Raw genomic sequence first — 25,365 nt, forward strand, 5'->3', positions numbered from 1 at the left:
CTCCACACCCAGCACGGAGCACAGTGCTCAGTGACCCTGACCCTAAGATCATGACCTGAGTTGAGATCACAAGTTGGACGCTTAACCAACTGAGACACCCAGATGCCCCTATAAACTTACCTTTTAATTGTGATGGTCTGATGGCCACAGACAGAATATTCAGCAAGAGGAGAAAAGGAAACCGCCCAGAATCCCACCATCAGGACCCAACTCTCAGTCTTTATGCTTTTTTCCTTTTTACCGAGCTGCTGCCCACTGCTCCCTGAGCAGTCTTCCTGAGCAGTTCCCTGTCTTTCTAGTATGTGTACGGCACTTTTACTTGTTCAAACTGCTTCTTATCTGGTATTTGTTGTTCCTCAATGAACTGTGAGGTAAGCAGGCAGAATTACTCCCATCTGACAGATGAGGAAACTGAGGCACAGCGTGGTTGGGTGACCTGGCCGAGAGTACCCAGCTGGTGACACATGGGTGCCTGGACGTCCCTCAGGTTCCTAGGCTGAAATGCACCCAGAGGAAACATGGGAAGGGAGGAGGACAGAAGAGACAGCCCCACAACTCTCATCTCAAAATATTTAATTTTGTTTGGAAAAGGATACATTCCCGGCTTCCCTCCCTGCCACATCACTCCGGCCCACCAGCACTGACACATTCGCACGCACACACGCACATAAGGCCAATGGGCTACAGTCTGCTTCTGCCCTCTCCAACTGGGAAGAAGGGGTTTTCTCCTTGCCTCCTTCCCCCACCAAAGGTAAAGGGGCGAGGGGCCCGCTGGAATGCCAGTTCCCAGGGGAGGGTGCAGAGCCCCACACACTCTGTCACATGCACTTAGAAAAATAAAACCAAGTGGTGTTCTGGCATCCCAACACCATATGATAGCAATATCCACCTGGAAGTCATCTTTGCCATTTTCTAGAAAAATTTATTGCACTTAATTAACAGATGTCAAAGGAGCTCTGGGGTGGGGCTCTGCCACGAAAACCAGGGGTTCTTGGCCCTTTGTGTCACCTGGAGCAGAGCCCCCAGGGGCCTGGATGGAGAGCTGCCCAGCACGAAGGGGCTCTCCCCTGCTGGTTCCCAGGCCTGCTACCCCGCCTCAGGCTAGAGGACTGTATGAGCTGCCTGCCTGGGGCCACAGCAGCCCCCTTCACAGGGCAATGCTTACCCAGAGTCCAGGGTCACTGCCAAGTGCCCTCCCCAACCTCAGGACCCGGACAGGCAAACCTCTTCCTTTGGCCAAGGGTACGAGTTACCCAGGTCCTCCACAAGGTGCTAGCCATCATGAAAGCTCTCTCTCTAAATATATATATATAAATAAATATATATATATATTTATATTTATATATATATATTTCTATATCTAGATATACATTTATTATATGTATATTCTTTCAACATTCTAGCTCATTCTTGGTTTGTCTGTTCTGAGGTTGCAATGAGGCTGCCATGAAGCTGAAGACAGGGAGCTTAGGAAGGCATGCACTCCCCAAGCTATCATAAACCCAAGGAAAGCCGTTTAGCTGGCTTCCCTAGCCTCCAGTGCTTCTTAAAAGACGTCAAAGGTCTGAGCACAGGAGCCTCACTCTTTGGCTGTCAGCCCCAAGACGGAAAGGGTCCAGGAGAGAGTCAAGGAGACTCTCAATTCCTGACGGGATACTGAGCAGGCAGCAGGCCTCTCCTGCTCCAAGCACCCGATTTTTAGGCCTGGGAAGGATACATGCTTTACCTGAGCACTCCTCTTCCTCAAAATGTCAACCTCTGTGGACCCTTCCTTCTTGTCCCTGCCAGGCTCCCAACTCAAAGGAGCTCTTCTAAAAGAGGTCAGCAGCCACACTCTTTCCAAGTAAGCACTTTGGGAAGGAACCAGACACCCACTGCCTGGCGGGGAAGAAAGGGAGGGCAATTAACAGGCAGAAGGTGAGACAAAGAGGAGAGACACCAGGCCATCATTCCACCCGCTGGGGTCGGAACATGGACACCATCCGGAGATTAAATGTCCATCCTTAAAAATACAAAACAAAACAAAACAAACACGAGCCATATACTTTCTGGCCAAAGAAAATGAAGAGCTTTTAAGCTGGAGGCTCTTCTACCAATTACAAAGTGAGAACTGCCCTCTTGGTGGGTAGCCAGACCAGAGAGAGAGTGCCCGGGCGGGCGAGCTGCCCGGGGCAGGACACGGACATGCCGGATGCAACGGCCCTGTTGTGGTTACAATACAGTGAAAGTGAACACGGTTTTTATAGAACCACAAAGTAAAAATCAAGAGGGAGGGGACGGCCTCCCTTGGCCTCGGGGACCCTTGTCAAGTACCCTGGAAGGGCAGGTGTGCAGGTCCCCAGAGGGCCGTGGCATTCTCCTGGGGTGTGGCCCATGGCCAGTGCATGGTTTCCCCTGGTCTTAACATCTGTTATGAAAAGTCTTTTAGGGTCAGGGCCTGGACTCGGGGCCACCACTTTAAATAAAGCCAGTGGTTAAGCACGACAAGGTGCGCCTCTCACCTCTGACCCCTCTTTACCACAGGCTGCCCGCCCTGAGCAAATAAATACACCCATCTCCAGGTACCCCTGCTGACCACAGTGAGCAGAGGGTTCCACGGCTTTCCTCAATCTTCCAGGTACAGAAAAAGGATGACTTGAGTCCGCCGACACAAGAGAAAGGAGCAGCTGTGAGGTAGCAGAGCCACAGCTGCGAAGACCCCTCCCCTCCACACCACAGCCAGGCCTGTGTGGGTGGCCCGTGTCTCCTGGGATGCAGACAGAAGGGACCCTAGCCCAACTGCACGGCCCAAGAGGCTGCTATTCCGTGCAAGAGCTGAGCTGTGCTCCTGGTGATCCCTCACCAGGTCCTGCCGGCTGACACGCCGGGCAGCTAGCACGGGGGAGGGGTCCTGAAGCAAGAACTGGGAAGCCCTCTTCTGTTTTTAGGGAAAATGGACTCTGGCCTGGCCCATACTGGAGAGCAGAGCAAGAAAAAACAGGAACTTCTTGAGAAACATGCCCCAGCTCTCCGCCCACAGTGTAAGGGGCTATGGAGGCCGGTTTTCTAAACACCATGCGGAAGGTGCATCCTGGCTCCAGGAAGTTAAGCTTCCTAGGCGAGGGGGGTTTTCCTTTTAAATCCAAGATCTGAGCGTGGTCACTGGGTGAAAAGAAACAGCAGGCCCAGAGGCCCAGTGTAGTGGGACAAAGAAGTTTCAGGTGGCCTCCATGAGTGACCGACCTGGAGAAGAGGAAATGAGAAGGCCTCCCTCTGCACTGTGGTCAAGACTCAAAGACCAGCCGCCCAGGGAGTCCCTCCTCCAAAGCAAATGGAAAGTGGAGAGAGACCATCACCAGGGCCTCCTCCCTGGCTTCCAGGCCTCAGAGCCACAGGAGAAAAGGGGTGTGGGAGCTAAGAATAGCTGGGTGCACTTGTGTTGCAGGCCCCAGACCCACACCCCATCCCAGGTTGTGCAGAGACCCTGCTCCTGTGGCCTGGCACCCATGTGGACACTATGGAGGAGCTGCTGTGTCTTTCTACCTCTGAGGGGGATGGGAACGGATGCCTTTCTCAACGACTTTCTGGGGAGGGTGAGGTGGATGACAGACACACCCCACCTGGAAATGCGCCCTGCTACCTGAGAAGACATCGGGCGACAAGGGTCACGACTCATTCTGTGGAGAAAGGCTCGATGGCCTAGGCCGGAGACTGAGGGAGAGTCAGGGAAGCCTGAGCGCCCTGTGAAAGGAGATCTGTACCCCAGAGGTCCCCTTCCGATTCAACTGGGACATCCAAGAATAGAAACTAAGGCTGATTCACCCGTCTACGTAGATTCTCTCGCATCCCCACTGGTGAGGAGGCTGGCCCCCCAGAGAAGTCGCCACGTGCGCTGGCCGTGTGATAATGAAGCTTGAACGTGAACGCTCCTGGAGCAGGTGTGCCACCATTCGACCGTGACGAGTCATAAGTCTCCACGCGTGTGTGGGGTTTCAGGGAGCCCCCAGGCAGAGGTCTGAGGTGCAGGCAGTGCTGCCCAAGCAGGGGCACGGGTTACAAGGGCCCGTACTTGGTCTCATACTTGGACACGATGGTCTTGCACTTGCCCACTTCCTTGCGCAGCTCAGCCACCTCCGTCCGCAGCGCTGTGTTCTCCTTCTCCAGGAAGGCTGCCCGGATGGTGATCTGGTTCTCCTTCAGGCGCCGGGCATCCCGGGACCGTTTGGCTGCTACATTGTTCTTCTTGCGTCTCGTCCAGTACTTTTCATCCTGTGGGAAAGTGTTCTCTGTGGGTCTCTCCTCTTTCCCCAGGAGGGAACCCAACCTTTCCCCTCCTGCCGCACCCCACGCTCCATGCTCCTCATAAAACACATCTGGTGCGGCCAGACGAAAGCTGGGACCCCAGGGAAGGAGTTGCACGTGTCAAGGACATGGAGGGGCCCTAACCTTTCCCCAGGAAGGTGGAATAACAAACAGAAGTCCTTGGGTAGGATATGTGGTGGAGGGAAGGGGGTTCACTGGTAGCCTGCTCTGTGCTACTTCAACGTAAGGCACTGGCTGTATGCGCACTTGCCTTGCATTTTGGTTATGGCTAAGGGCCTGCATCCCTGCATCTGGTCCCCTGAATTTAAATCTTGGCTCTGCCTCTTATCAGTGGTGGAACTGTTTGAGTTCCTTAACCTCTCAATGTCTCCTGTCCTTCATCTTTACAATGGGGGATAAGAACAGTAACTACCTCACTGAGTTGTTTGAGGATTAAATGAGTTAACATGTACAAGGTGCTTACAACAGTCCCTGGCTTATAGTAAGGTTTACATAACATAGAAGGTAAATATATACAAATGTTTACCATTTTCATTGTCATTATTATTAAAGCCTCAGAAACCTGAGAGACAGGTATGGTTATTCCCATTTTACAGATGGAACTCTGAGACTCAGTTAGGCTTAGGTGGCAAAGTAGAGTTTGAACCTAGGTCTGCCTGATTCCAAACCTGGGATGAAATACGTTCCTTTGAGTTTTTCATAAAAAAGGATGGAAAGACTACAAAATCCTCCTCTCTCTCCCCCTCTCTGAGTTCCTACAAAAGCATCAGCTTGAAAGCTGCTTGCTCCTCCCTGGGGATGGCAACATACAACTATCTTTTGTCCTTCAAAGCAAGGGCTCGTTCAACCCCAGTTCCTGTGGCCTGGTGAGCTCTTGCCCGAAGGCTGGGCTAAAGCCAGGGAAGTGGGAACATCAACACAGTGGTGGCCGGTAAGAAAAGACAGAAGGTACAGGGAGTCGCACTGGGCCAAATGCTACCTGACTCCCTTTCTTTCTACCAACTGCTGCAGGATATGACTCTATGCTCTGAACTCATGCCTTTGTAAATAGTATCTGCGAGGAGAGAGGGTTCTCCACATAAAATCAAATGGGAAGAAACACAGCCCCTGGGCTCCTGAACCAACACTGTACCTTCATTTATAACAGATATCAGGTTACCTTCTGCTCATCGGGGACAAAGACCTTCTTGGCCTTTTTGATCATGGGCTGGGGCTTCAGGTCCTCCTCTGCAAACTTGTGCTTCCGAGGGTTGAAGAGCTCCCCACCGGGAACACTGGAGAGGACCAGGTCAGCTGGGTCAGGATTGAAGTTCACATCCACCTCCACACAGTTGGGGTCAATGGGACTGGGTGTCTCCCTCTCCTTTTCCAGGGAGGATTCTGAAAGACACAGAGGCAGGGGTTCCCAGAGCAGCCCGCTGGACAGAAAGACTCACTCATGTCACACACCCAGACACCTGCTTGAATCTCAAGGTTGCACCAGCCACTGCCACTTGGAGTGAAGAAAAACCACAGCAGCATCAACTCCCAAGCCAGACTGGCAGAAGTGATTCAATTCAACAACACAAATATGGAAAGAATTCTTTCCTTTAGGAACAAAATGCTCAAAAGGAAACAGAGGTTCTCAAAAAAGACAGGACTTTCCGATTGTGTTTCCCCCCCCAGAAATGTTAAGCAAAACATTAAATCATTATACCCCCTTTACTTCCTGTGGTTTCAAGTTCTCAAATAATGAGAAACAGCCGAATTTCTCTGTGAAATACTATGAGCTAAGGACACAGACTGAACAATGAAATGGCTTCCATTTTTGAGTCCCTTGAGACATTATCAGTCACTGTGCTCATTTAGTCTTTGGACAACTCTGAAAGACAAACAAGTGTTAACCTTATCTTACAGATGAAGAAACTGAGGTTCAGAGAAACAACCTGGTTTTCCCAGGGTCACACAGAGGTAGGTGACCCAACTACAATTTGGGTCCAGGTCTAGCTGACTCTGAATCCTGTTCTCTGCCCTTTCTGGCTACCATTTTAGAGTGGACATTGGATTAAAGGCACTTTCAGAATTCAAAAGTTGTGTATTATTAGAAATAAGTTATATACAAAAAAACTGTATCTTTGGCTTGCTCATTCAATGCTACTGATAGGAATACACAAAATATTCAGTCAGTAGATATTTGTTAAATATCTACCATATGCCAGGTACCGTCCTTGCAAAGACAAACCAGTGAACAAAACAAGTAAAAATCCTTGCCTTCGTGGAATGTTATTCTAGCGGGGGAAGGCTGACATTACACAAGATAAATTAAAAATATCTATAAAAGTGTTGGATGCCATGTGGCTATTTGGAAGGAGAACATTTCAGAAAGAATGAACATCAAGTGTACCAGGATGTGCGCAGGCAAGCACTGGTATGTTCAAGAAACAGAAGGGAAGCCAATGTGGCTGAAGCGAAAGGGTGAGAGGACAGACTGACACGACTGGTCCAAAACATAAAATATAGGGCTTTTAATCCCAATAAAGCAGTGGTTTTCAACAGGGACGATTCTGTCCACATAAAAGAAGGGGGGGGGGGGTGTTCTACTGGCATCCAGTGGGTAGAAGCCAAGGATGCTGCTAAACATCTATAATGCACAGGACAGTCCCTCCCCCTCCCCCTCCCCCAACAACAACAAAAAATTATCTGGTCCAAATGTCAATAGTGCCAGTGATTCTGACTTTTGTCCTGAGATGGGAGAAGCCACTGGAGGGTTCTGAGCGGAGGTGTCACATGATAGGTTTTCACCAGATCATGTACTCACTGGATCCTATTAGAGGAAGTTAATTACAAAGAATTGTAATCAGGAGAGTGAAATGACCAGGGACCAATGTGGTAACTATGAGAATAGTGCAGCCCTCAAATTCTACACCTGTAAAACAAAGAGCCAAGGTGCCAAAGACTAACAACTAGAACTCCCACTCCCTGCTGGGAGGAGCAGACATGGCTACAACCACTTTGTACACTATTTGGAGGGATCTACAAAAGCTGAAAGTATACATGTCTGATGACCCGGCCATACCACTCCTAGGTAAATGCCCCACAGAGATGCACAGATGTATTTATCAAAAGACACACACATAAATGTTCACAGCAGTGCCACGCATAACCTAAAACTAGGAACACCTCCAATGTCCATCAGCCTCAAAATGGATAAGCTGTGGTGTGATCATACAATGGAATATCATCCAAGCAATGAAAATGAACAAACTGCCATAGGCACGATTCTCACAAATCTGAGAAAAGAAGCGAGACAGAGCACACATACCACTGATGTCTTTTAACAGAAGGAACTGAAAAATCAGAAGAGGAAATGCTACTTTCATTTCTACCACGTGTACAATTCTTCAATATCAATCTTACTTTACCTGTATTGTGGTTTTCTTCTGCCACAGAGCTATTCCATAAGCATGTTTTGTAAATATATTTTGTTAGTGTAAAGAGATTCTGGGGGCACCTGGGTGAGTTAGTTGGTCAAGTGTCAGACTCTTGATTTTGGCTCAGGTCATGATCTCATGGTTTGTGAGTTTGATTCCCATGCTGGATGCCATGCTGACAGCATGGAGCCTATTTGGGATCCTCTCTCTCAAAAAATAATAGATAAAATAAAAAAAAAAACCTCTGAGGTGTCTGGGTGGCTCAGTCGGTAAAGCATCCGACTCCTGATTTCGAATCAGGTCACGATCTCACGGTTGGTGAGTTTGAGCCCTGCCTTGGGCTATGTGCTGAGAGCGCGGAGCCTACTTGGGATTCTCTTTCTCCCTCTCTCTTCCCCTCCCCTGCTCATGCTCTCTCTCAAAATAAATAAAGCTTAAAAAAAAAAAAGATTTTGATGCCCACATAATTTGTATGTGTATTATCAAGCTAGCTATAAGCACCTATAAATGCCAGAATATAAACATAATTGACTTATAATAGGTAAAAACAAACATAACATATAATATACACATATATTCCATTAATGTACAATTCCATGTATGATATACACAATTCCATGCATCTTTGGTGATGGAAATAAGGACAGTGATTATCTCTGGGTAGTAATGACTGAATGGGGCCACAAGACATTTCTTGGATACCAACAGTGCTCTATAACCTGATCTGTGTGGTAATTACGTGGGTGGGTTGACTTTGTGAAGATGCACCGAGCTGTGATATGGGCATTTCTGTATGCCGTATTTCGTTAAGAAGGATAACTTAAAAACAAAACAAAGGCAAATGCTTCGCTACCTAGATTGCCTACGGTATAAAATGTGGGCTCATTTACAGATCTGCCCCTCCCCACTCACGGACCCAGCCTTCCAGGATAACCTGAGGAGCACAAAATAAGCTGCCTTCAGGCAAGAATTCAGCTGCAATCAGCTGAAGCCTCTAGATCTAATTTTACAGGAGAAAAACAAGGGGCAGAGGAACATGTTAAATGGCACTATGGGGATACAGTCAGAGAAATCTAGCACGTGTAAAACTCTACAGGACCAATGATTGAGTTTCTTCAACAAATAAATTGCCAAGAAAAAAAGGAGAGGGGACCCTGTAGATTACAGAAGATTAGAGACATAACTAAATGAAACGTGTGGGTCTTGTTTGGATCCTGATTCAGACAAACTGCAAAACAGTAACATTTATGAGACAACTTTTTGGAAATTTGAATGCTGATGGATTTATGGTCAATTTTATATGGAAAACGGGTATTTTTGTTATGTTTTTTGAAAGAACCCTTACATTTTACATATATATTGAAATATTTACAGGTGAAATGATATAGTATCTAGGATCTGACTTTAAATCATCAGGTGAGAGAATGGAAGAGGCTATAGAAAACAAGACTGATTATGAGTTAAGAATTATGAAAGCCAAATGATGGTTACATGAAGGTTCATTATAGTTGTCTCTTTTGTATTTGAAAATTTTTCCGTAATAAAAAGTAAAAAAATAAAGTAAATAAATATAGAGCATGAGACTTCCTTGGGTGTGGGTCCCCTGGGTTCCATACTGGCTCCTGGGATCCTTCCCGGGATCCACTAGTCTGTATGCCTTTGTAGGGCTCCCTGGGGCAGGGACCATGTCTCTTGTGAAGGGTTCATGTCCAAGTATCATGAAAACAAACCAACCAACCAACCCACCAACCCACCCATCCCCAGAGGTAAAACAGAAAAAGGACAAGAGGATAAAGGAGGAGTCCTGAAGGTGATGTCTGTCCTGGCAGCAGGAATGCCTTCCTTGTGCCAGGGCCTAAGCAGTACGTGGCTATGGAGTCAGGCATCCTGGCTTTAAGTATTTGCCTCCGCTGCCTACCAACTGTGTGACCTTGGGCAAGTTAGTTAACTTCTTGGTTTCCTCACCTAAAAACACAGGTTTTAGAGTATCAATCTCTTAAGGTTCTTGTGAGAATTATGTGTTAATGCCTGGTACAGAGTAAGTGGTAAATAAATGTTAGTTGATGTTGTTGTTGTTGTTGATCTTGTTGTTGTTATTACCAGTGTTACAACTACTACTATTATTACTCCTGCCTGAGCTTCCCAATAAGCTGTGGCCAAGTGCACGCAGAGGTAAAGAGCAGTGCTAAGGAGATGCAGGATGGGGTCTGTGTCTTGTAAGGCTCAGACTGGAAGGGCTCACTCCACTGTCCTAACCATCTGCAGCACACCAACCAACAGAAAGGCAGCAACTGCGCTGAGGAACTTCTATTTTTATCCCCAGCCTTAGCGGACTGCGCTGAAGGGTGGGGAGCAGAGGATTTCTCCACACGGCAAGCCCCCTAGGACCTGCTCTGAGAGAAAGGCCTCCCTGGGTGTGTGGACTTGAGCAGCCCTCAGTGGGAACTGGGCTTCTTGGGCTGGGACAGGTGGCCAGGCACTAACCTGTGCTGGACGCGGTTTCAGAAGGCTGAAAGACAGCAGTGGAGGAGGATGGTGGGGATGCTGTGGAAGAGCTGGCTGACTCCTTCCCTTCTAGCTCGGCCACGGGCAGCAGCAGGTTCTGGGCCAGGTGGGTGGGGCTGGCGGGGATGCCGTTCTCCAGCAGGAACTCATCCAGGTCCATGTACTCCAGGTGGAAAGACTCGCCATCGTACGGAATGGTCTTGTCCCAGATGGGCGGCATGAGGGAGGCTGAGACGGCCATGGTGCTGGCTGCTGCAGCCTCATCTTCCTCCAGCTTTTCCTTCCCTTTTTCTTTATCTGCAGACACAGAATCTGTGATGAGACACCACACAAGAGGGTAACTCAATCCCAGGAGGCAAGCAGTGGGCCTCCCTGGGCTGACTCCTCTCTCTCAGAGCCCTGATCCATCCCATCAATTTCAAGAGCCCCCTCTGCCTTCTAGTTATAACCTGTTGTTTGACCCAGGCCCACTGGCCTCCTTTAGAGATGGCTGCATGACCTCATCCATGCTTGGGCTTGCCAGAATGTTCACAAGTTCCAGGGCCTGATGTGGTCCCAGGTTTAATTCAGAATAGGCTGTGGGACTGGCATCTGCAGGGGACAGGTTTCAGGGAAAAAAATGGGAGTTTCTGGTATCTTAGTGATATTTTAGGAAAGGATATTTTAGGATTCTTCAGGCCAAGAACTTTTGTGTTCTCCTGTCCTGTCCCCTCCAGCTATTCTTCTCCACAGCAACCCAGAATAGGGCTTGAATCCCAGCTCTGCCACCCACTTGCTATGATGTGTGATTTTAGCCATGTTACCGAACCTCTCCTGGCCTCAGTGGACTCCACGGTAAGGATAAAGCAGACTCTTTGGTGAAGACTAGAGGTAACTTTTTTTTTTTTTAAGGTTTTGGTTTTTAAGTAGTCTCTCCACCCAATGTAGGGCTTGAACTTACAACCCCAAGATCAAGAGTTGCATGCTCCATCGACTGAGACAGCCAGGTGCCCCTAGAGATATGTGTCCTGTAGGGCTCCCGGCACACAGCAGGCATCTGCTATTACTGTGAGCTCATTGAGGGCAGGAACTATGTCTGACTCGTTTCTAGATCTCAAGGGCCACTACAGGAGCAAGCGGAGGGAAAATGAGCATACTGAATGAAAAATGCTGGGTTTGCGAACTGCCTGCCTCCCTTTAGGTTTATTGGATAGAGAGAGCCTAGAGCTGTCTTTTCAGGACCTTTTTCAGAGCAACCGTTTCAAGAGACCTCTATCCCTGAATAAGCTGAGAAGACTGAAGGCAGGTTTTCTGGGAAGGAGGAGAGGCTGGAGCTGAAGAAGAAAAGCTTGTTTCCATTCAAAACAAAGCTAATCAATTAGTGGAGACCGGATCCCACCTAATTGTCTCAGCCCAAAAGTTATGCACGTAGATATCCAAGAAAGGGCAAATTAAGAAAAAAAGATGAAAGAAACATGACAAGGTTAGAAGGAAATCAAAGTGACAGGGAGGCTAATCAGGGAAGTAGGAGATAAAATCATGACAAGTTCATAATGGGCTTTCAAATTGAGGGAGACAACTTTGAACTCTGGATTCTGAAGTGAAAAAGAGAAATCAAATATGATTATGTTGGAAATAAAGCAGTCATGCATGGACTCCTAGGCCACAGTCAGTCAAAAAGCAGCCTGTTGGTCCAATAAAAATGGACACACCCAGTGTGTTAAAAAGGTGGAGGTTTTAACAAACAGAATTTGGTCATGGTTTCTAACGTGAATTGTTGCAACTGCCTTCTGTACCAAGCTTTGGTTTAAAACCAAATGGGAAGTAAGAAAGCCAAGCTTTGGTGGGCTGGGTGGGCCAGATGGCCTCCCTGTTCTCCTCCTCTGAAATCCTGACTCTACATTCTGTTCAGAAATAACTGTGACCAGTGCTGGGTGGGATCATGGGGATCAAAGGAGGTAGGAAAAGGAAAGAAGTAGAAAAACAGCTATACTGAAGGACAAGTAACAATAAATTCGAGGTTTTACCTGGCCTAAGCAATTACGAATAGATACCTTTTTCAGTTTTTACTTTTTAAGTTTATTTATTTTTAAATTTATTGTTACGTAAGCTCTGTGCCCAACGTGAGGCTTGAACTCAGGACCCCACTATCAAGAGTTGCATGCTCCACTGACTGAGCCAGCCAGGAGCCCCAAGGATACTTTTAATCAGTGTTTTTATAAGATGGACTTTTAATTATAAGAGATAATAAAGAACTAGGCCCATCACTCAGGTCACAGGGATTGACATCACTGATTGCCAGTGATACAGTAAAAAGCACCAGGCCAGACTGCGAGTTGTAAGGCCTAGCTAGGTGACCTTGAGGAAGCAGCCTCACTTCTGAGCCTCAGCTTTCCTCATCTGGGAAGTGGGGATAATACCTTACAGGACTAGTATGTTAGACTAAGTAAGATTATGTCAAAGTGCTTTGTAAGCATTATACAAATGTAAGACAGAATTATTGTTATGGATGATTGTTACTTGGTAATCTTGAATAAGAACCTGAGAGATGTGTACACCTGTTCCAGCAGCCTGTCTCATCCTCACATCCGGGATAATGCAGTGCCTTCAAAACAAAGAAAAGGGTCTGTGCATATGAGGTTCCAAAGCAGGAGGGGGGAGCCTGGCTTTACCTGATGTGCTGAATCTATTTATAACCCAACAATGACAGCCATAGAGATGGGAGCCTCAGAACACACCCAGAAAAACAAGAGAAATGGCATTTTTAAGAAGAAAATAAACTCAAGACAGGTCATTCACAGAGGGCTTATTTTCCTTCCCAAATTCTTGAACTACACTGATGGTTCTTAGAAATGGAAAGATCTCAGATAGAAAGCATACCTCAGTGCCCCTAAAACCTCACAATAGGTGGCACTCCTTCTGTGCCTTGAACCTCCTGTTCTCAGGCCGAAAAACAGGGCCAAACCTGCTTTCCACACAGGCCCCAGGGACCTTTGTGGCCTAGGAAACCAGAAGAAGCCCAGCCCTGCTATAGTGGCCCTGAAGTCTAGACTCAGCCCCAAACAACCAGGTGAAGGGCCACAGTGGCCTCATTCTGACCCTCGTCCCTCTACCTGCCTCCTGCCTGGCCCCATTCTCCCCCTGGGAGAGCGCCTCGCATCCCCTCTCCTGACACCCCTCCCCCACCTCAGCATCAGAAAAGCTCCCGCGTGTACCTAGTAGCCGGGGATAGGCACACGCAGGGACGAAGTAAGGTCCTGCTCCCAGGATCGGGGAAGTCCATACACAAAGACAATTGGCGCTTCTCAAACTTTAGTGGACTTTGGAATCACAGAGGTGGGGTGCTCCTTCAAATGCAGATTCCTGTCCCAACAGCCACAGATTGGGTGGGCGATGGGTGGGGCCCCGGAACCAGCATTTTAAACTAGCATCCCAACTGATTCTGGTGCAGGCATCCTCAGGGAAGGCGCCCTGGAGCGTCCTTTAAGTGGCTGCTACGACCCCCATCAGCCTTCTCAGTAACCCTTCCACGTCGCGCGCCGTGAGGCTGCCCGAATGAACCTCCTCACCGTGACCCCCACCCCACCCTCTCCCTCCTGCCCCTTCCCCGCCAACCCCCATCTGCCCTAGCCTCTCTCGACTCACCCCGACCTTCTCTTCCCAACCCCCTTGCCTCGCCCTCCAGGCCCCCTCCGCAGAACAGCTAGGACCTGACCTCCGACCTCCCGGTCCCGCCCTCACAGGGCCCCGCCCCTGCGGAAACCCCGCCCCCAGGCGCGCGCGGACCCCCTCCCCTCACCGAGGCGCGCCTCTCGCGGGGGGTTCTCCATCAGCTTCTTCAGGACCAGTGGGAAGGAGCCCGGCAGGCCCCTTTCTCCAGTGGTGCGCCCCGGTCCCGGTCCCGGCCCCGCCTGCGGCTCCACAGGCGGCTTCTTTCCACCGCCCGCGTCCGACATCGTGCCCCGCGCTCTGCTCGCGCGCCTCGCCTCCCCCGCCCGCCCCCCGAGATGGGCCGGAGCCGTGCGACCCGCCGCAGCTGCCGACACGGGCACCTACTGCGCAGGCGCCCAGCGGCACCCCCACCTCCCTCCATCCCGACCCCGCCTGCAGACTGGCTCTAGCACATTAATTATTCATGAGGCCAGGCCAGCATCCCCGGATCGCAGCTTTGGATTGGTCCACCCTGTGAGGAGGGCAGGCGTAGCCTTCTGGGCCGTGATTGGTTAGGCCGCCGGGGTAAGCGAGGCACGTGTGGGGCCAGGTGAGGAGTAACGCCGGAGGCCCCGCCCCGTCCGCCCGTGTCACCTGATTGGCGCCTGCCGGAGTCGGTGTCACGTGCCCTCTTCCGCCGCAGCCCCTTACCCTCTACCAGTGGTTTCACCATCGCCTCCCTCTTCATAACCCCCGCTCTCCTCCTAGACCACCGTAATCGTTTCCCCTTCACTCTCATCGCAATCTCGCCACCTTCCCGACGCGCCACTGAAGACAGGCTGGGCTGGGAGTGGCCAGGCCGGCCGAGGGAGCCTATCAAATCGCCCGCTCGGGCCGCACGGCCGTCCCCCCGCGGGTCACGTGGAGCCGCAGCCCTAGTCTAGTGGGGGGAGGGGAAAGAAGAGGAAGGCACCGAGCAGCCAATGGAGGGCGGGGGCGGGGTCCGGGGCGTTGCACGAGGCGCAGCACGTGCGGGGCTGCGGCCCGGAGGGGAGGGGCGGGCTTTTTTGTTCCGGGGACTCTGCCCAGGGTCGTGGGATAAGAACGCAAAACCAGCGCGGTGGCACCCCCTCCTCCCCCGCGACCCAGAGGTTGGCTGAGGGCAGGGCCGCAGACGGCGACCTGCCCTGCCCGTACGGTTGGCCAGAGCTAGCTTGGCCGCTGCTGGGGGGTTGGGGCGGGGGAGGTGTCAGGTTCCCCGCTGATCCGGGTTTCTGGTGCGGGTGTGGCGGCCAGATAAACACTAGCGTGGAGGGAGCATTCTTGAGGCCCGCGGGTGGAGAGAAAGGGCCGGCCCCGAGCCGGGGCCCGGGTACACGCTTCCGCCCTCCCACTTACTAGCTTATGACCTTGGGAAAGTCGCGTGGCTTCACTCAGAGCCTGTTTCCTCATCCATACAATTCAGGAGTTGGGCTAATCTGTAAAATCCTATACAGCTCTGAAATTCTGTTCCTCTGCAGGACCTTTCCTTCCTTTTCCTGGGGAAAAGCGAAGCAAAACAATATTCTTTTACACAGGGTACCGGTTACACGCTTTGTGGGAGAACCTCCTTTTTTTCCCCCCTTAAAACACAAAAACTCCCCGGGACTTCTTCCGGAAACACGTAAAAATGTAATATGTGAGAGGGTCCACAAAGTGTGGAGGCGGTAGAGGAAGCTGCTCCTATACAGCGCCCAGGAACTTTGCATCTCATGAAAGTGTAAATGATGCTCTGCTTTGCACCCAAACAGTACTACACTCTCCCTGTCTAAACTCCCAGAGCCGGGTAGGAGTGGGTGGGGAGGGGGTGCTTTGGCCCGTTTATCCCGTTTCTCACCAGTGAGCCTGGGCCTTCCAGTAGTCAGGCTGGGGAATGGCAGCTTGCAGTCCTTGGGGCTAGGTGTAGGAGCAACACTCAGCTAGCTGAAAGCTGTCAAGCTGATGCAATCAGAATTTTGCTGGGAGTTGAGGAAAGAAGTTGGGCCCCTGAGCAGGCCTGGAAAGCAGGAGGTTTGAAGGGCCTCTGGGGGATGGTTGGGACAGGGTGATGGAATTTGACTCCAAATTCAAGTTCTGACTGCCATGCTCATTAGACTTCGGTCACTTTCTGGCTCATACCTCCAGCCAATTGCTTCACCTCGCCAGGCCTCCTTTCCTAATATATCAAATGGAGATAGGACAGGATCTACCTTGTGGGGTTTCCATAAGCCAATGCACTAGCACAACTGTAACCCTGCAACAACTGGTATTTTTCGTAATTTTACTAAAACTCTTGGGTACAACTCTACTGCTTGATGTATGCCCATGTGATTCTCTGTTTAGTAGAAATACCAAAATTGTGCACAGAAAATCTGTTGTGTTGGAGACTTTTTCGTGAGAGTTCTGAGTGTGGCCGAGCAAAGGAATCTTTAGGGGGCACCCAGCTGGCTCAGTTGGTGGAGCATGGGACTCTTAATGTCAGGATTGTAAACTCCAGGTTGGGTGTATAGATTACTTACAAATAAAATCCTTAAAAATAAGGATATCTTTAGGAGAAACTGACCTAGAGGTTTTTAGAAACACATTTCAAAGGGTAGCCCAAGGAAATAGACATGATTTTTTTTTTTTTTTTTAATGGCTACTTTGGGGCGCCCGGGTGGCTCAGTCGGTTAAGCGGCCGACTTCGGCCCAGGTCAGGATCTCACGATTCGGGAGTTTGAACCCCGCATTGGGCTCTCTGCTGTCAGCACAGAACCCGCTTCGGATCCTCTGTCTCCCTCTCTCTCTGCCCTTCCCCTGCTTGTGCGCGCTCGCTCGCTCTCTCTCTCTCTCTCTCAAAAATAAATAAACATTTAAAAAAATGGCTAGATTGACCATGGAGAGACTTGCTGCATTAGAGTTAAATGTATATTTTCATGGCTAATATGACATCACTGAAGGGGAAAAAAACGTTTGGATTTGAGATCATTTAACAGTGGAAACTTTTAACATTTGCTTATAACAAAGGTGGGGTGTAGTAAGAAGGAGTAAAGATTTAGGTATCTTTGTAAGCTACAGTTATCCAGAGGGCATAATGCCAACTCCACTTACCACCCAGCCTGGAGCGACCAACCTAACAGGCCAACGACACTGGTGAGCAAGACAAGCAGGTTAGGGCTTTACAACTCAGTTTTGATTCCATTCTCTTTTCGTGTCCTGGCACTCCCTAGAAAGGGTTTTTTTTTTTCCTCCTGGATAACCGCAGGCTAAATGGTGTGTCACAAACACTGTGGGAACACTACAAACGTGTTCTCTCTCGTGCTTGCTTGTAAACTAGGAGGTTAGCTACATTGTGGACGGGCAGCTTCAACAGCACCTCCCTGGAGGTGGGGCGGGAGCCATTCCATTGGGGCTTCCCTGGCCGGTAGCCCCCTGTCTACCCCCGTCTCCTATCAGTAAAGTGGGAACAACATCGTGACCTCACCCCTTCTCCTAGAGGAGGAATAGGTGTTGTGAGGAGTAATTAGCTGATTTCCACAGTGTCTGGGAGCCCTACGAAGAAGAAAATCTCCATAAAAAGAACATGTCATTACATGGCTAAGACTCTAAAGGTATGAAGCGGTACCTCAGTGTTCTTTAGTGACAGGGTTTGAATTCAGTGACGTCTCGAGGGAAGCGTGGTCCAGGGGGCGGCAGTGAATTTGTGGGCTTGAAGGCAGGCCTGGTTGGGTCTCCCCTCAGCCCGCTGACTAGCCACCTGGCCTTGGGCAAGGGGCTTCTCCTGCCTAAGTCTCGGTGATTTTTCTCTCGAAAACAGATGGGTTTGTTTACGTCACAGAGCGGTTATGAGGATAATGTGTGACAAGCGCTCTCAGGTGCCCGCCTGAACAGTGTATGGCATGGAGTGGGTGGGTCTCCACCCTTCCCCTTCATTCAGGTGCTGTTGGGTCAGGAGCAGAATTATTTTGGGGAGGCTGGGTTCTAGAGTCAAACTACAGCAGAGACATGGATGTGAAATGACCATTTTCCATAGCGAGGCTGGCTTTAAATTCTCCCTAGTGTTCCGGAAACCTGCTAACCAACCCCAGTTCAAAACTTAACTGAGCATATACAGAACAAGTACCTTTCATTAAGCCATCGTGTAGACTTGGAGTATTATTTAAACTTGAAGTTCAGAGGAGCTAAAACTCCAGCAAGGGAGCCTTTGGCCAGATACCCCACGATGATCTATTTGGCCACATGCTCAGCATCTGGTAGGACAGACCTCATCTTCTGGCCTACTGAGATGTGACGTGAGCATGGTGCGTGTGCGAGCAGGACAATGCGAGGGCTTCCCCAGAGCTCCAACAAAGCCCGGTTATCTGTGTGCTTTGCCAACACCCAACGCAGGGGGGCACAAAACTTGGTTCAAGGTAGTAGATAAAAAGCTGTTGGCTGGCTTTGTTGGCAGTGCTGCTGGTAGGAAGGCTAACAAAATCTTTCAGAGCCAAGTCATATACATTTGGAATGTTATTAACGTTAAGGAACAGTCGTCGTGTTGATTCACAGCGGAACCTGGAATAACAAACAGGAGCCATCCTTGTGGCAAATCCCCCAGCGCAAGCCTGGCCAACGACCCACATACCTGTGGCTGCATAGTTCTGGGCTGTGGTGTGTACCTTGGTCTCAGTGTGTTCTAGGGGAGAAGTGGTGGGTGGAGGCTCTTCACTAACTCTTGCCCATCTCTTCAATGCGAGTTTCCTGTTTGGCTTGCATCTTGTCCACTCCCAGGGTTCGGATTACAGATGGAGAGCTGCCCTGAGAGGGCCATTTCCAGACAAGCCATCACCTCCATCCAGCCTGTGCCACATCTCAACAGCCACCGCCTGACAGCCACGGTGTCCCCAGTGAAAGCTGTGTTGACGGCACAGTGGTAGGGTGTGGGCTCTAGAACCAGACCATCTGGGTCCGGTTCCTACTTTGACTACTTCTTGTGTGACCTTAGGCAAATTACTTAACCTCTCTGTGCCTGAATGTCAAAAGGAGACAATGCAGGCATGCTGCGGAGAACAGCACTTGGCACAGAGCAAGTGCTCCATTGAAGTTAACTCAGCATAATCACATTTTGGGTTGTTCTGGGAATACCTCATTCGTCCCCACTTGCCACTTCCGCAAGAAAAGTGGGGGTGGGCGGCGACCTTCAGGCAGGGCGGTAACAGCTTCACTCTTCTTTATGATTTTCAGGGCCCTGCAGGCTCTGCCCCCTGCGGGTCTCTCCAACCTAACCTCTTCCTTCTCTCCCCCTTGCTCACCTTTGGCCACCATGGTGGCCTTTTACTCCCCAGACACGTGTCTTTCCTCCCCTAGGAAAGGGCTTTTGCAGGTGCTGTTCTCTCAGCCTGAAAGTTCTTGGGGTTGCTCACTCTTCCTCACTCTCCAGGCCTCAGCTCCAGTGTCACCCCCCTTCCCTCGGGGAGGCTGGCCACGACCCTCCTCCTGGCTGATTGTCTGCCTCTCCCCACTGGAATGCAAACGCAGGCGAGGGGGCAGTGTCTGCCTCATTCTCCCCGGTGCCACAAGCTAGCAAAGGCTCAATAAGCAGTCAGGACATCTGATTGGATGATTGAAGAGACCCTGGGGAATCCTGTGGGAGGGGAGGAGCCTGGGAGCAGGCAGAGCAGGGTTGGAACTCCTGACAAGCATGCGGCCTTCCCTTTCCTGAGCGTTCCTCGTTGTGGAATGGACAATCATACCCCCTTGCAAAGCCACTTCACGCATGGGGATGTAAAAGCTCACACTGGAAACAGCGCTTTTAAAATCAGGATTCATTCCCTTGGCAACCTAGCCTTGGGCCAAGCTCATAAAGATGCAGAGCCACCTGGAAGGGGCACTCCTGGACACTAACTGATAGTTTCTGGAACTGGATGAGAATGAGTTTATCACATTCCTCTGCCTGGTGATGGTGGGGAACATACAGAAAAGAAGGCTCTGGGTCCCTGTGGTGGGAGGGAAGAAGAGAGGCTGGCCCACACACCGGCCGGAGGGTAGCCGATCCCTCTGAGTGCACTTCCTCATTTAAAAGCGGCAGTGAAGATTAAAGGAGGTAACAAGCCCAGTGCAGAGAAGACCAGCTCCCCTCCTTTTCCCTGAAAGCAAACTTCCGATTTCCCAGTTTTTCTCTGGTTCCACCAGGCTGGGAGTGGAGGCAACCACATGGACTTTTACTGAGGCCAAACTCAGGACAGCCCAGGCTGCATTGAGCCTACCTCTTGGGCCACTTAACTCAGTCCTCCAAGGGGAGGACGCCCAGGCCCTTCCTGTGCACCCCTGCCTTTGCCCTAGCAAGTCCCCCTAGGATCCAGCCTATTGTTCAGCCCTTTCTCTGGTCAGCACAGCTGGCACCGTTAGGTGCAGACAATGGCACCATGCCCTGGGAGCCTCAGCTCGTGTTTCCAAGGAGACAGCCCTGTGTGTGTGCTCCCACAAACTTGCAACATCCAGTTTTTTCAAGGAGAATATCCATGGGAAGGAGGGTGGAAAGAAGGGAATGAGGGTCAGATTACAAATGTGATGTTGGTGGAAGGAGCAGAATACCAGGCTCAGCTGCTCTTTGTCTTTCGCAGAGAAAACTGTGGCACTTCACGGTTTGCAAAGGCTTCCACATAGGACAACTCCTCTAATCCTGGCAACATACCTGGGAAGCAGGTGTTCTTTTTGCCCTTTTACAGACTGGGGGGGGGGGCGGGGGGGGGGGGGGGGGCATGTCCAGGCTCCCCTGGTGGGTGGCCCACAAGTAATTCTAGTCAAGGGGTGCCTGGGTGGCTCCATCAGTTAAGCGTCTGACTTCCCCTCAGGTCATGATCTCACAGTTCATGAGTTCAAGCCCTGAGTCAGGCTCGGTGCTGACCACTCAGAGCCTGGAACCTGCTTCAGATTCTGCGTCTCTCTCTTTTTGCCCCTCCCCTGCTCATGCTCTCTCTCTCTCTCTCTCTCAAAAATAAATAAACATTAAAAAACAATTCTAGTCAAAAGCTCCCTGAGGCAGGTACCCTGTCTGCCCAGCTCAAAGCGAGGGACTTGTTCAACCTTGGGTGTGTTTTCATGCTACTTATCTCCCTGAAAAGGAGGCCCGAGGGACCAAAGGTGGTAGAAATATGGGGGGCCGGCCTCTGAGCGTAGCTGAGGCCCCGTGCGTTGAGGTAAGGACAGGGTGTAAAGATCTAAGTGTGGTTGAGGGAACCGGAGTCTTTTCAGAAGCTGAAGAAGAAAGTGAGAGATAGACTGTGCGGGAACAGAATTATCTCTTGGAAGAGGATCCTCAGGAGAAAGAGCAGGAGTGGAAACAAGAATAATCTTTAGGGATCAGGGACCAGAGACAGAGAAGAAACTGAGTCAGAGCTTACGGTACAGACCCCCTCTTTGGCTGGATATGAATTTGTCTGCCCTCAGGAAAGTCAGTCACCCTGGCGGCCAGAGTGAGGGTCCACCAGGTGGCCACTACAACCTTAAGCCATGGAAGTCTCCAGCCTGATTAGCTGTGCTGGAGAAAGTCTGCTCAACCAGGGACAGGAAAGAGGTGAAGGTCGGCACAGGCTGGGGTGGGAGGCCCAGGGCAGCAAGAGGGAGAGGGGCCCCGAGGTTGGGTGCTAGGGAGCATCTTTATACTAGAACACGGCTGCAGGGAGAGCAGGGTCTCATGAGAGCACACCTGGGTTTTTTCACACCGTGCACGGCTTGCCTCTAAAATTCCCTCACGCTGGACCCAAGATATGCTCTGCATGTGACCTAAATGTGTGCCGAAGCAGTCACTGGGCTGGAGAAAGGGGGGGCGGTTTGTAAACAGGCCGCCGTCCCCCACGGAGAAACCACCCCTTTCACACCAAAGCAAAGGGTGAACAATCCCGAGGACCGGCTGCGCTCTGGGGCAACTAGCCGACCCTTTTGTTCTCCCACTGAGCGCAGATGCCAGTGTCAGGGGACACAGGGGAAGAAAACTTATAAAGTACTCGCTGCATGACTGCTGGAGATTCTCATTCTGGGTGGCATGTGTATTCTTTTCACCAAGGAATATTGGTTTTCAGGTAGGTACATTCATTTTTATCAAAGATGAGGAGAGGGACATGATAGGAGGTGGCATGAGAATCTGGTCCATGACCCTTGGACCAACGCAGCCGTACCAGCCAAACTGATTTTCAGCCAGAACTCGCCGGTTCTTGGAAAAGCTCGGCCTGAGAACCTGGGCAAGCCCCCTCAGTGCCAGACCCCCATTTTGCCCATCCACAGAAAGCAATGGGGACTTTCCAGCGTTAGCTCTAGGGACCAGCTGGAAGCCAGCGGCCAGCAGCTGCTGTCATATTTCTAAAGCCTTGTCATCCTGGTCCTGAGTTGCCCCGAGAACCCTTCCCTGCCCAGCTGACAGCTGTCCCTGCAGGGCTGCTGGTCGCCCAGGTGCTCCCTGTGCGTGCACTGGGCCATCCGGGGACACCCTACCTTCCTTGCGTGCCTGGACCTACATCTAGCTTTTGCAAGGACTTCTAGCTTCATCCACCCACATGGCCCTTCAGAGATGTCAAGAAAAAGTCAGCTGCAGCTTTATTGCCCAGGCTGAGTTGAGGGTTTCCAGGGAAGATGGGCTTCTCCTGGTTAACAGCTGGGGGCCTGAGCCAACTCCTTCTAATGATACCCACCTCTGGGGTGGCCCCGACTGCCTCAGCGTTCAAAACCACCGGGGGGTGGTCTGAGGGGCCTGGGCCCAGAGCTCTGTGAGAGAGCCCACAGGGACTGTGCCCTGAGCTCTGGGAGCCACCTTCCCCGCCTTGGGCAGTGTCTCCTCACTCCCCAGTGGGGTGAGAAAGAGGGCAGGGGCTGTGGTGTCTGTCCTCAGGCTCCAGAGTTTGGGACTAGCTAAGAGTCCTTTGTAAGGAAGCCCTGTGGGGACAACCAGGGCTCTGGTGGTGAGACAGATCTGGCGCCAGCACAGCAGGATGAGGGAGAGCCTAAGAAAGGTCCCTAGGACACCCGGGGCTCCTAAGTCAGACACTGGCAGCAGAGGACTGCTGGGCTCCTTTAAAGGCACATGTGGATTTCGAGCACGAGGACCTGGGTGTGAGCCCCGGACACCTTAGAAGAGATTTGGAGAGAGATGTATCAGGAGGGCGCCCTCCGAGAACCCTGGCCCCCAAATCTAACCGTGGGCTTCGGTGTCTCAGGCAGAACTCAGGAGACACCTGGCGCTGGCTGCTGGCGCTGCCCCTCGGTCCACGCCCTCTCTGCTGGCTCCCTGGCCCCGTGTTTGCCTGTGTATCCTAGGAACCGGGGCTGCGAGCCTGTGGTCCTGTTACATAACGGCTTCCATCCCATCCAGGGGTTCAGCCCTCCAGCGAGCGGGAGCTGAAGCAGGCGAAAGGAGGAAAGCCTCTTCTCCAGACACAGGAGGCTGCCCACATCTACAGTCTCTGCCAGCCCGCTGCCATCCCAACGTGCGGAGGGAAGGAACCAGATAAGCAGTCAGCATTCAGTGCATTCTCTGGGCAGGGCGCTCCGGTCCTGCCCTCGTCCCACGTGAGCACAGCACCTGTCAGCGGCCACACACTGGCCGTGGCTTCCCAAAGCTAGCAGGCCTCGGAGGCAGCCCCCGAGTTGCAGTGGCGCTCTCCCCCACTGTGTCCCTCTCTGCACCCAGCCCTCCGCCTGCCCGGGAAGGGGCCAAGGGCAGACCCCTACCGAGGACCCTCCCTTGCCTGGAGACGCCTGTCCTGCCACTGGTGCCTGTGACTGCCCCCACCCCTCAGGCACATGGGCAGCCAGCCAACGCAGGCCACCTCTGTTCCTACCTGTCCTCTTCTCTGGCCAAGGCAGAGAGTGCTCCAGCAGGGACTTGAGGACCTCAGGCATGTCCATGGCAGGGGCCACTCCAATCCGGTCACAGCTCGACATGGCCCGGCAGGAGGTGCTTGCTCCGGGAGTTCAGAAGCAGCTAGAGAGACAGGAGCGGGCCCGGGAGCCGCAGGCTCTGGAGGCGGGCGGGGCGGGAGCCTGAGGCAGCCAATGGGCAGTAGGGGCCCCGGCCCACCCGTCCGCCCCCAGCTCGGCCACCCGCCAGCTCCGGCTGCAGCCAGGCCTTCCCTTCCCGCTGCCTGGCAGGGCGGGCCTGGCTCTGCGCCAGCCGCAGCACGTGGAGCCGCCGCGCCAATCCTCTGACAGAGAGCCCGGGCTGTTATCTAACTTTGCAAAGGGAAGTTCTCCCCCAGGCTGGGAGCCATAACCGGGGCCTGCCAGGTGAGAACAGGGAGATGGCTCCACGCCCACAGCAAGTGTGCCCTGCACACTCAGGCACGCTCGGCCGAGGGGCCCCGGCGGCCAAGTGCAGCAGAGGGCAGGGCCGGCCATGGAGATCAGTTTGGGCTGGAACCTGAGACCCTGGCACCCCAGGCAGCTCAGGACAGAGGACATACTCTGTGTTGGCACACACTGGCACGGGAAGGGGCATCACACGTTCACCTGCAAGCTCGTGAGCCCAGAGGGGTTTGTTGGCAGGTATTTGTTTTGAGGCAGGTATCCGTATGCTCCGCACATGTGTCCTGCAAGGCACACAGGTTTGCGTGTGGTGTGTGCAATTGCGGCTTTGCCATCTGCAGAGCCTGAAGTCTGCGCTCCTACAAGAAGTGAGAATATCTGCAGCCTGGGATTCCTTTGGTCTTCCGGGGAGGGGAAAGAGGCAGGTGCCCAGCAGACAAGCCCTGGGAGGGCAGGCAGAGCAGGCACCATTGAAAGGGAGCAAGCTCTGCCAACCTGGTGGAGGCTGGTCTCGGGTGACGTCCTGCTGCCCAGCCCATCCTGGGGACTTGCGTGGCAACTGGCTGTTTGTTGTAGCCCCCGCTCTCTGGCCCTCTCACCAGGACATTGGCCTCTGTGGTCCCCAGGCCACTTGAATGTGTGGTCAAAGCCAAGATTTTGTATGTCTCCCTCCATTGAAGACTGACATCAAACTCGGCCGGCGGGGTGGGGGTGGGGGTGGGAGGGATGGTGTCAGGCCGCACACGGACATGGGATCTTGAACAAGTTGCATAACCCTTCTGGGTCTCAGTTCCAAAACTACTCAGTGTTGTGACCTCTAAAGTTCCTCTCAGTTCTGGTTCTATGTCTCTGACGATCCAAGTAGATGCAATAAGCATTTGGTTCCCTGCGCATAGATGATTTCTATGCAGTTCTTCACTGTTTTCCAAAAATATTTCGTACAGAAGCAAAAATACTCCAGGAACCCCCCTGGCCTCTCCAACAGCCCTCAGCCTGTCCTCTACATCCCCTCCCCTCCTCCCTAACAGCCTTCCCCAAACTATGCTCTTTTCCCAAATTAATTAAAAGTTAATTTCAAGTTTTGAATACAAAGAACATTATATGGCTCAAAGCTCAACACTTTTGATAAAGGTATACTTTAGAAATATAATGTCAGGGGTGCCTGGGTGGCTCAGTCGGTTGGGCCCCTGGCTTCAGCTCAGGTCATGATCTCACAGTTCATGAGTTCGAGCCCTGCATCGGGCTC

General features: G+C 51.7%; 1 protein-coding gene across 5 annotated transcripts; it reads right to left on the reverse strand.

Moving 5' to 3' along the window:
- Positions 1-556: 556 nt before the first annotated feature.
- On the reverse strand, positions 557-23,862 carry TEF (TEF transcription factor, PAR bZIP family member). Of its 5 annotated transcripts, none has more exons than XM_040490719.1 (4): positions 23,657-23,862; positions 10,197-10,529; positions 5,462-5,682; positions 557-4,248 (listed from the first exon to the last, which is right to left on the reverse strand). In XM_040490719.1, the coding sequence occupies exons 1-4, from the start codon at positions 23,757-23,759 to the stop codon at positions 4,033-4,035; spliced, it is 873 nt and encodes a 290-aa protein (XP_040346653.1). In that variant the 5' UTR covers positions 23,760-23,862; the 3' UTR covers positions 557-4,032. The 5 variants fall into 5 exon arrangements, with proteins under 5 accessions (XP_040346653.1, XP_040346654.1, XP_040346652.1 ...); XM_040490720.1 differs by having other exon boundaries at positions 10,197-10,514; positions 23,657-23,859; XM_040490718.1 differs by lacking the exon at positions 23,657-23,862 and adding an exon at positions 14,502-14,685 and having other exon boundaries at positions 10,197-10,514.
- Between the last annotated feature and the right edge of the window lie 1,503 nt (positions 23,863-25,365).

The sequence above is a fragment of the Herpailurus yagouaroundi genome, unplaced genomic scaffold (genome assembly GCF_014898765.1).
Source record: "Herpailurus yagouaroundi ecotype Mexico unplaced genomic scaffold, PumYag 182, whole genome shotgun sequence".
NCBI lineage: Eukaryota > Metazoa > Chordata > Mammalia > Carnivora > Felidae > Herpailurus > Herpailurus yagouaroundi.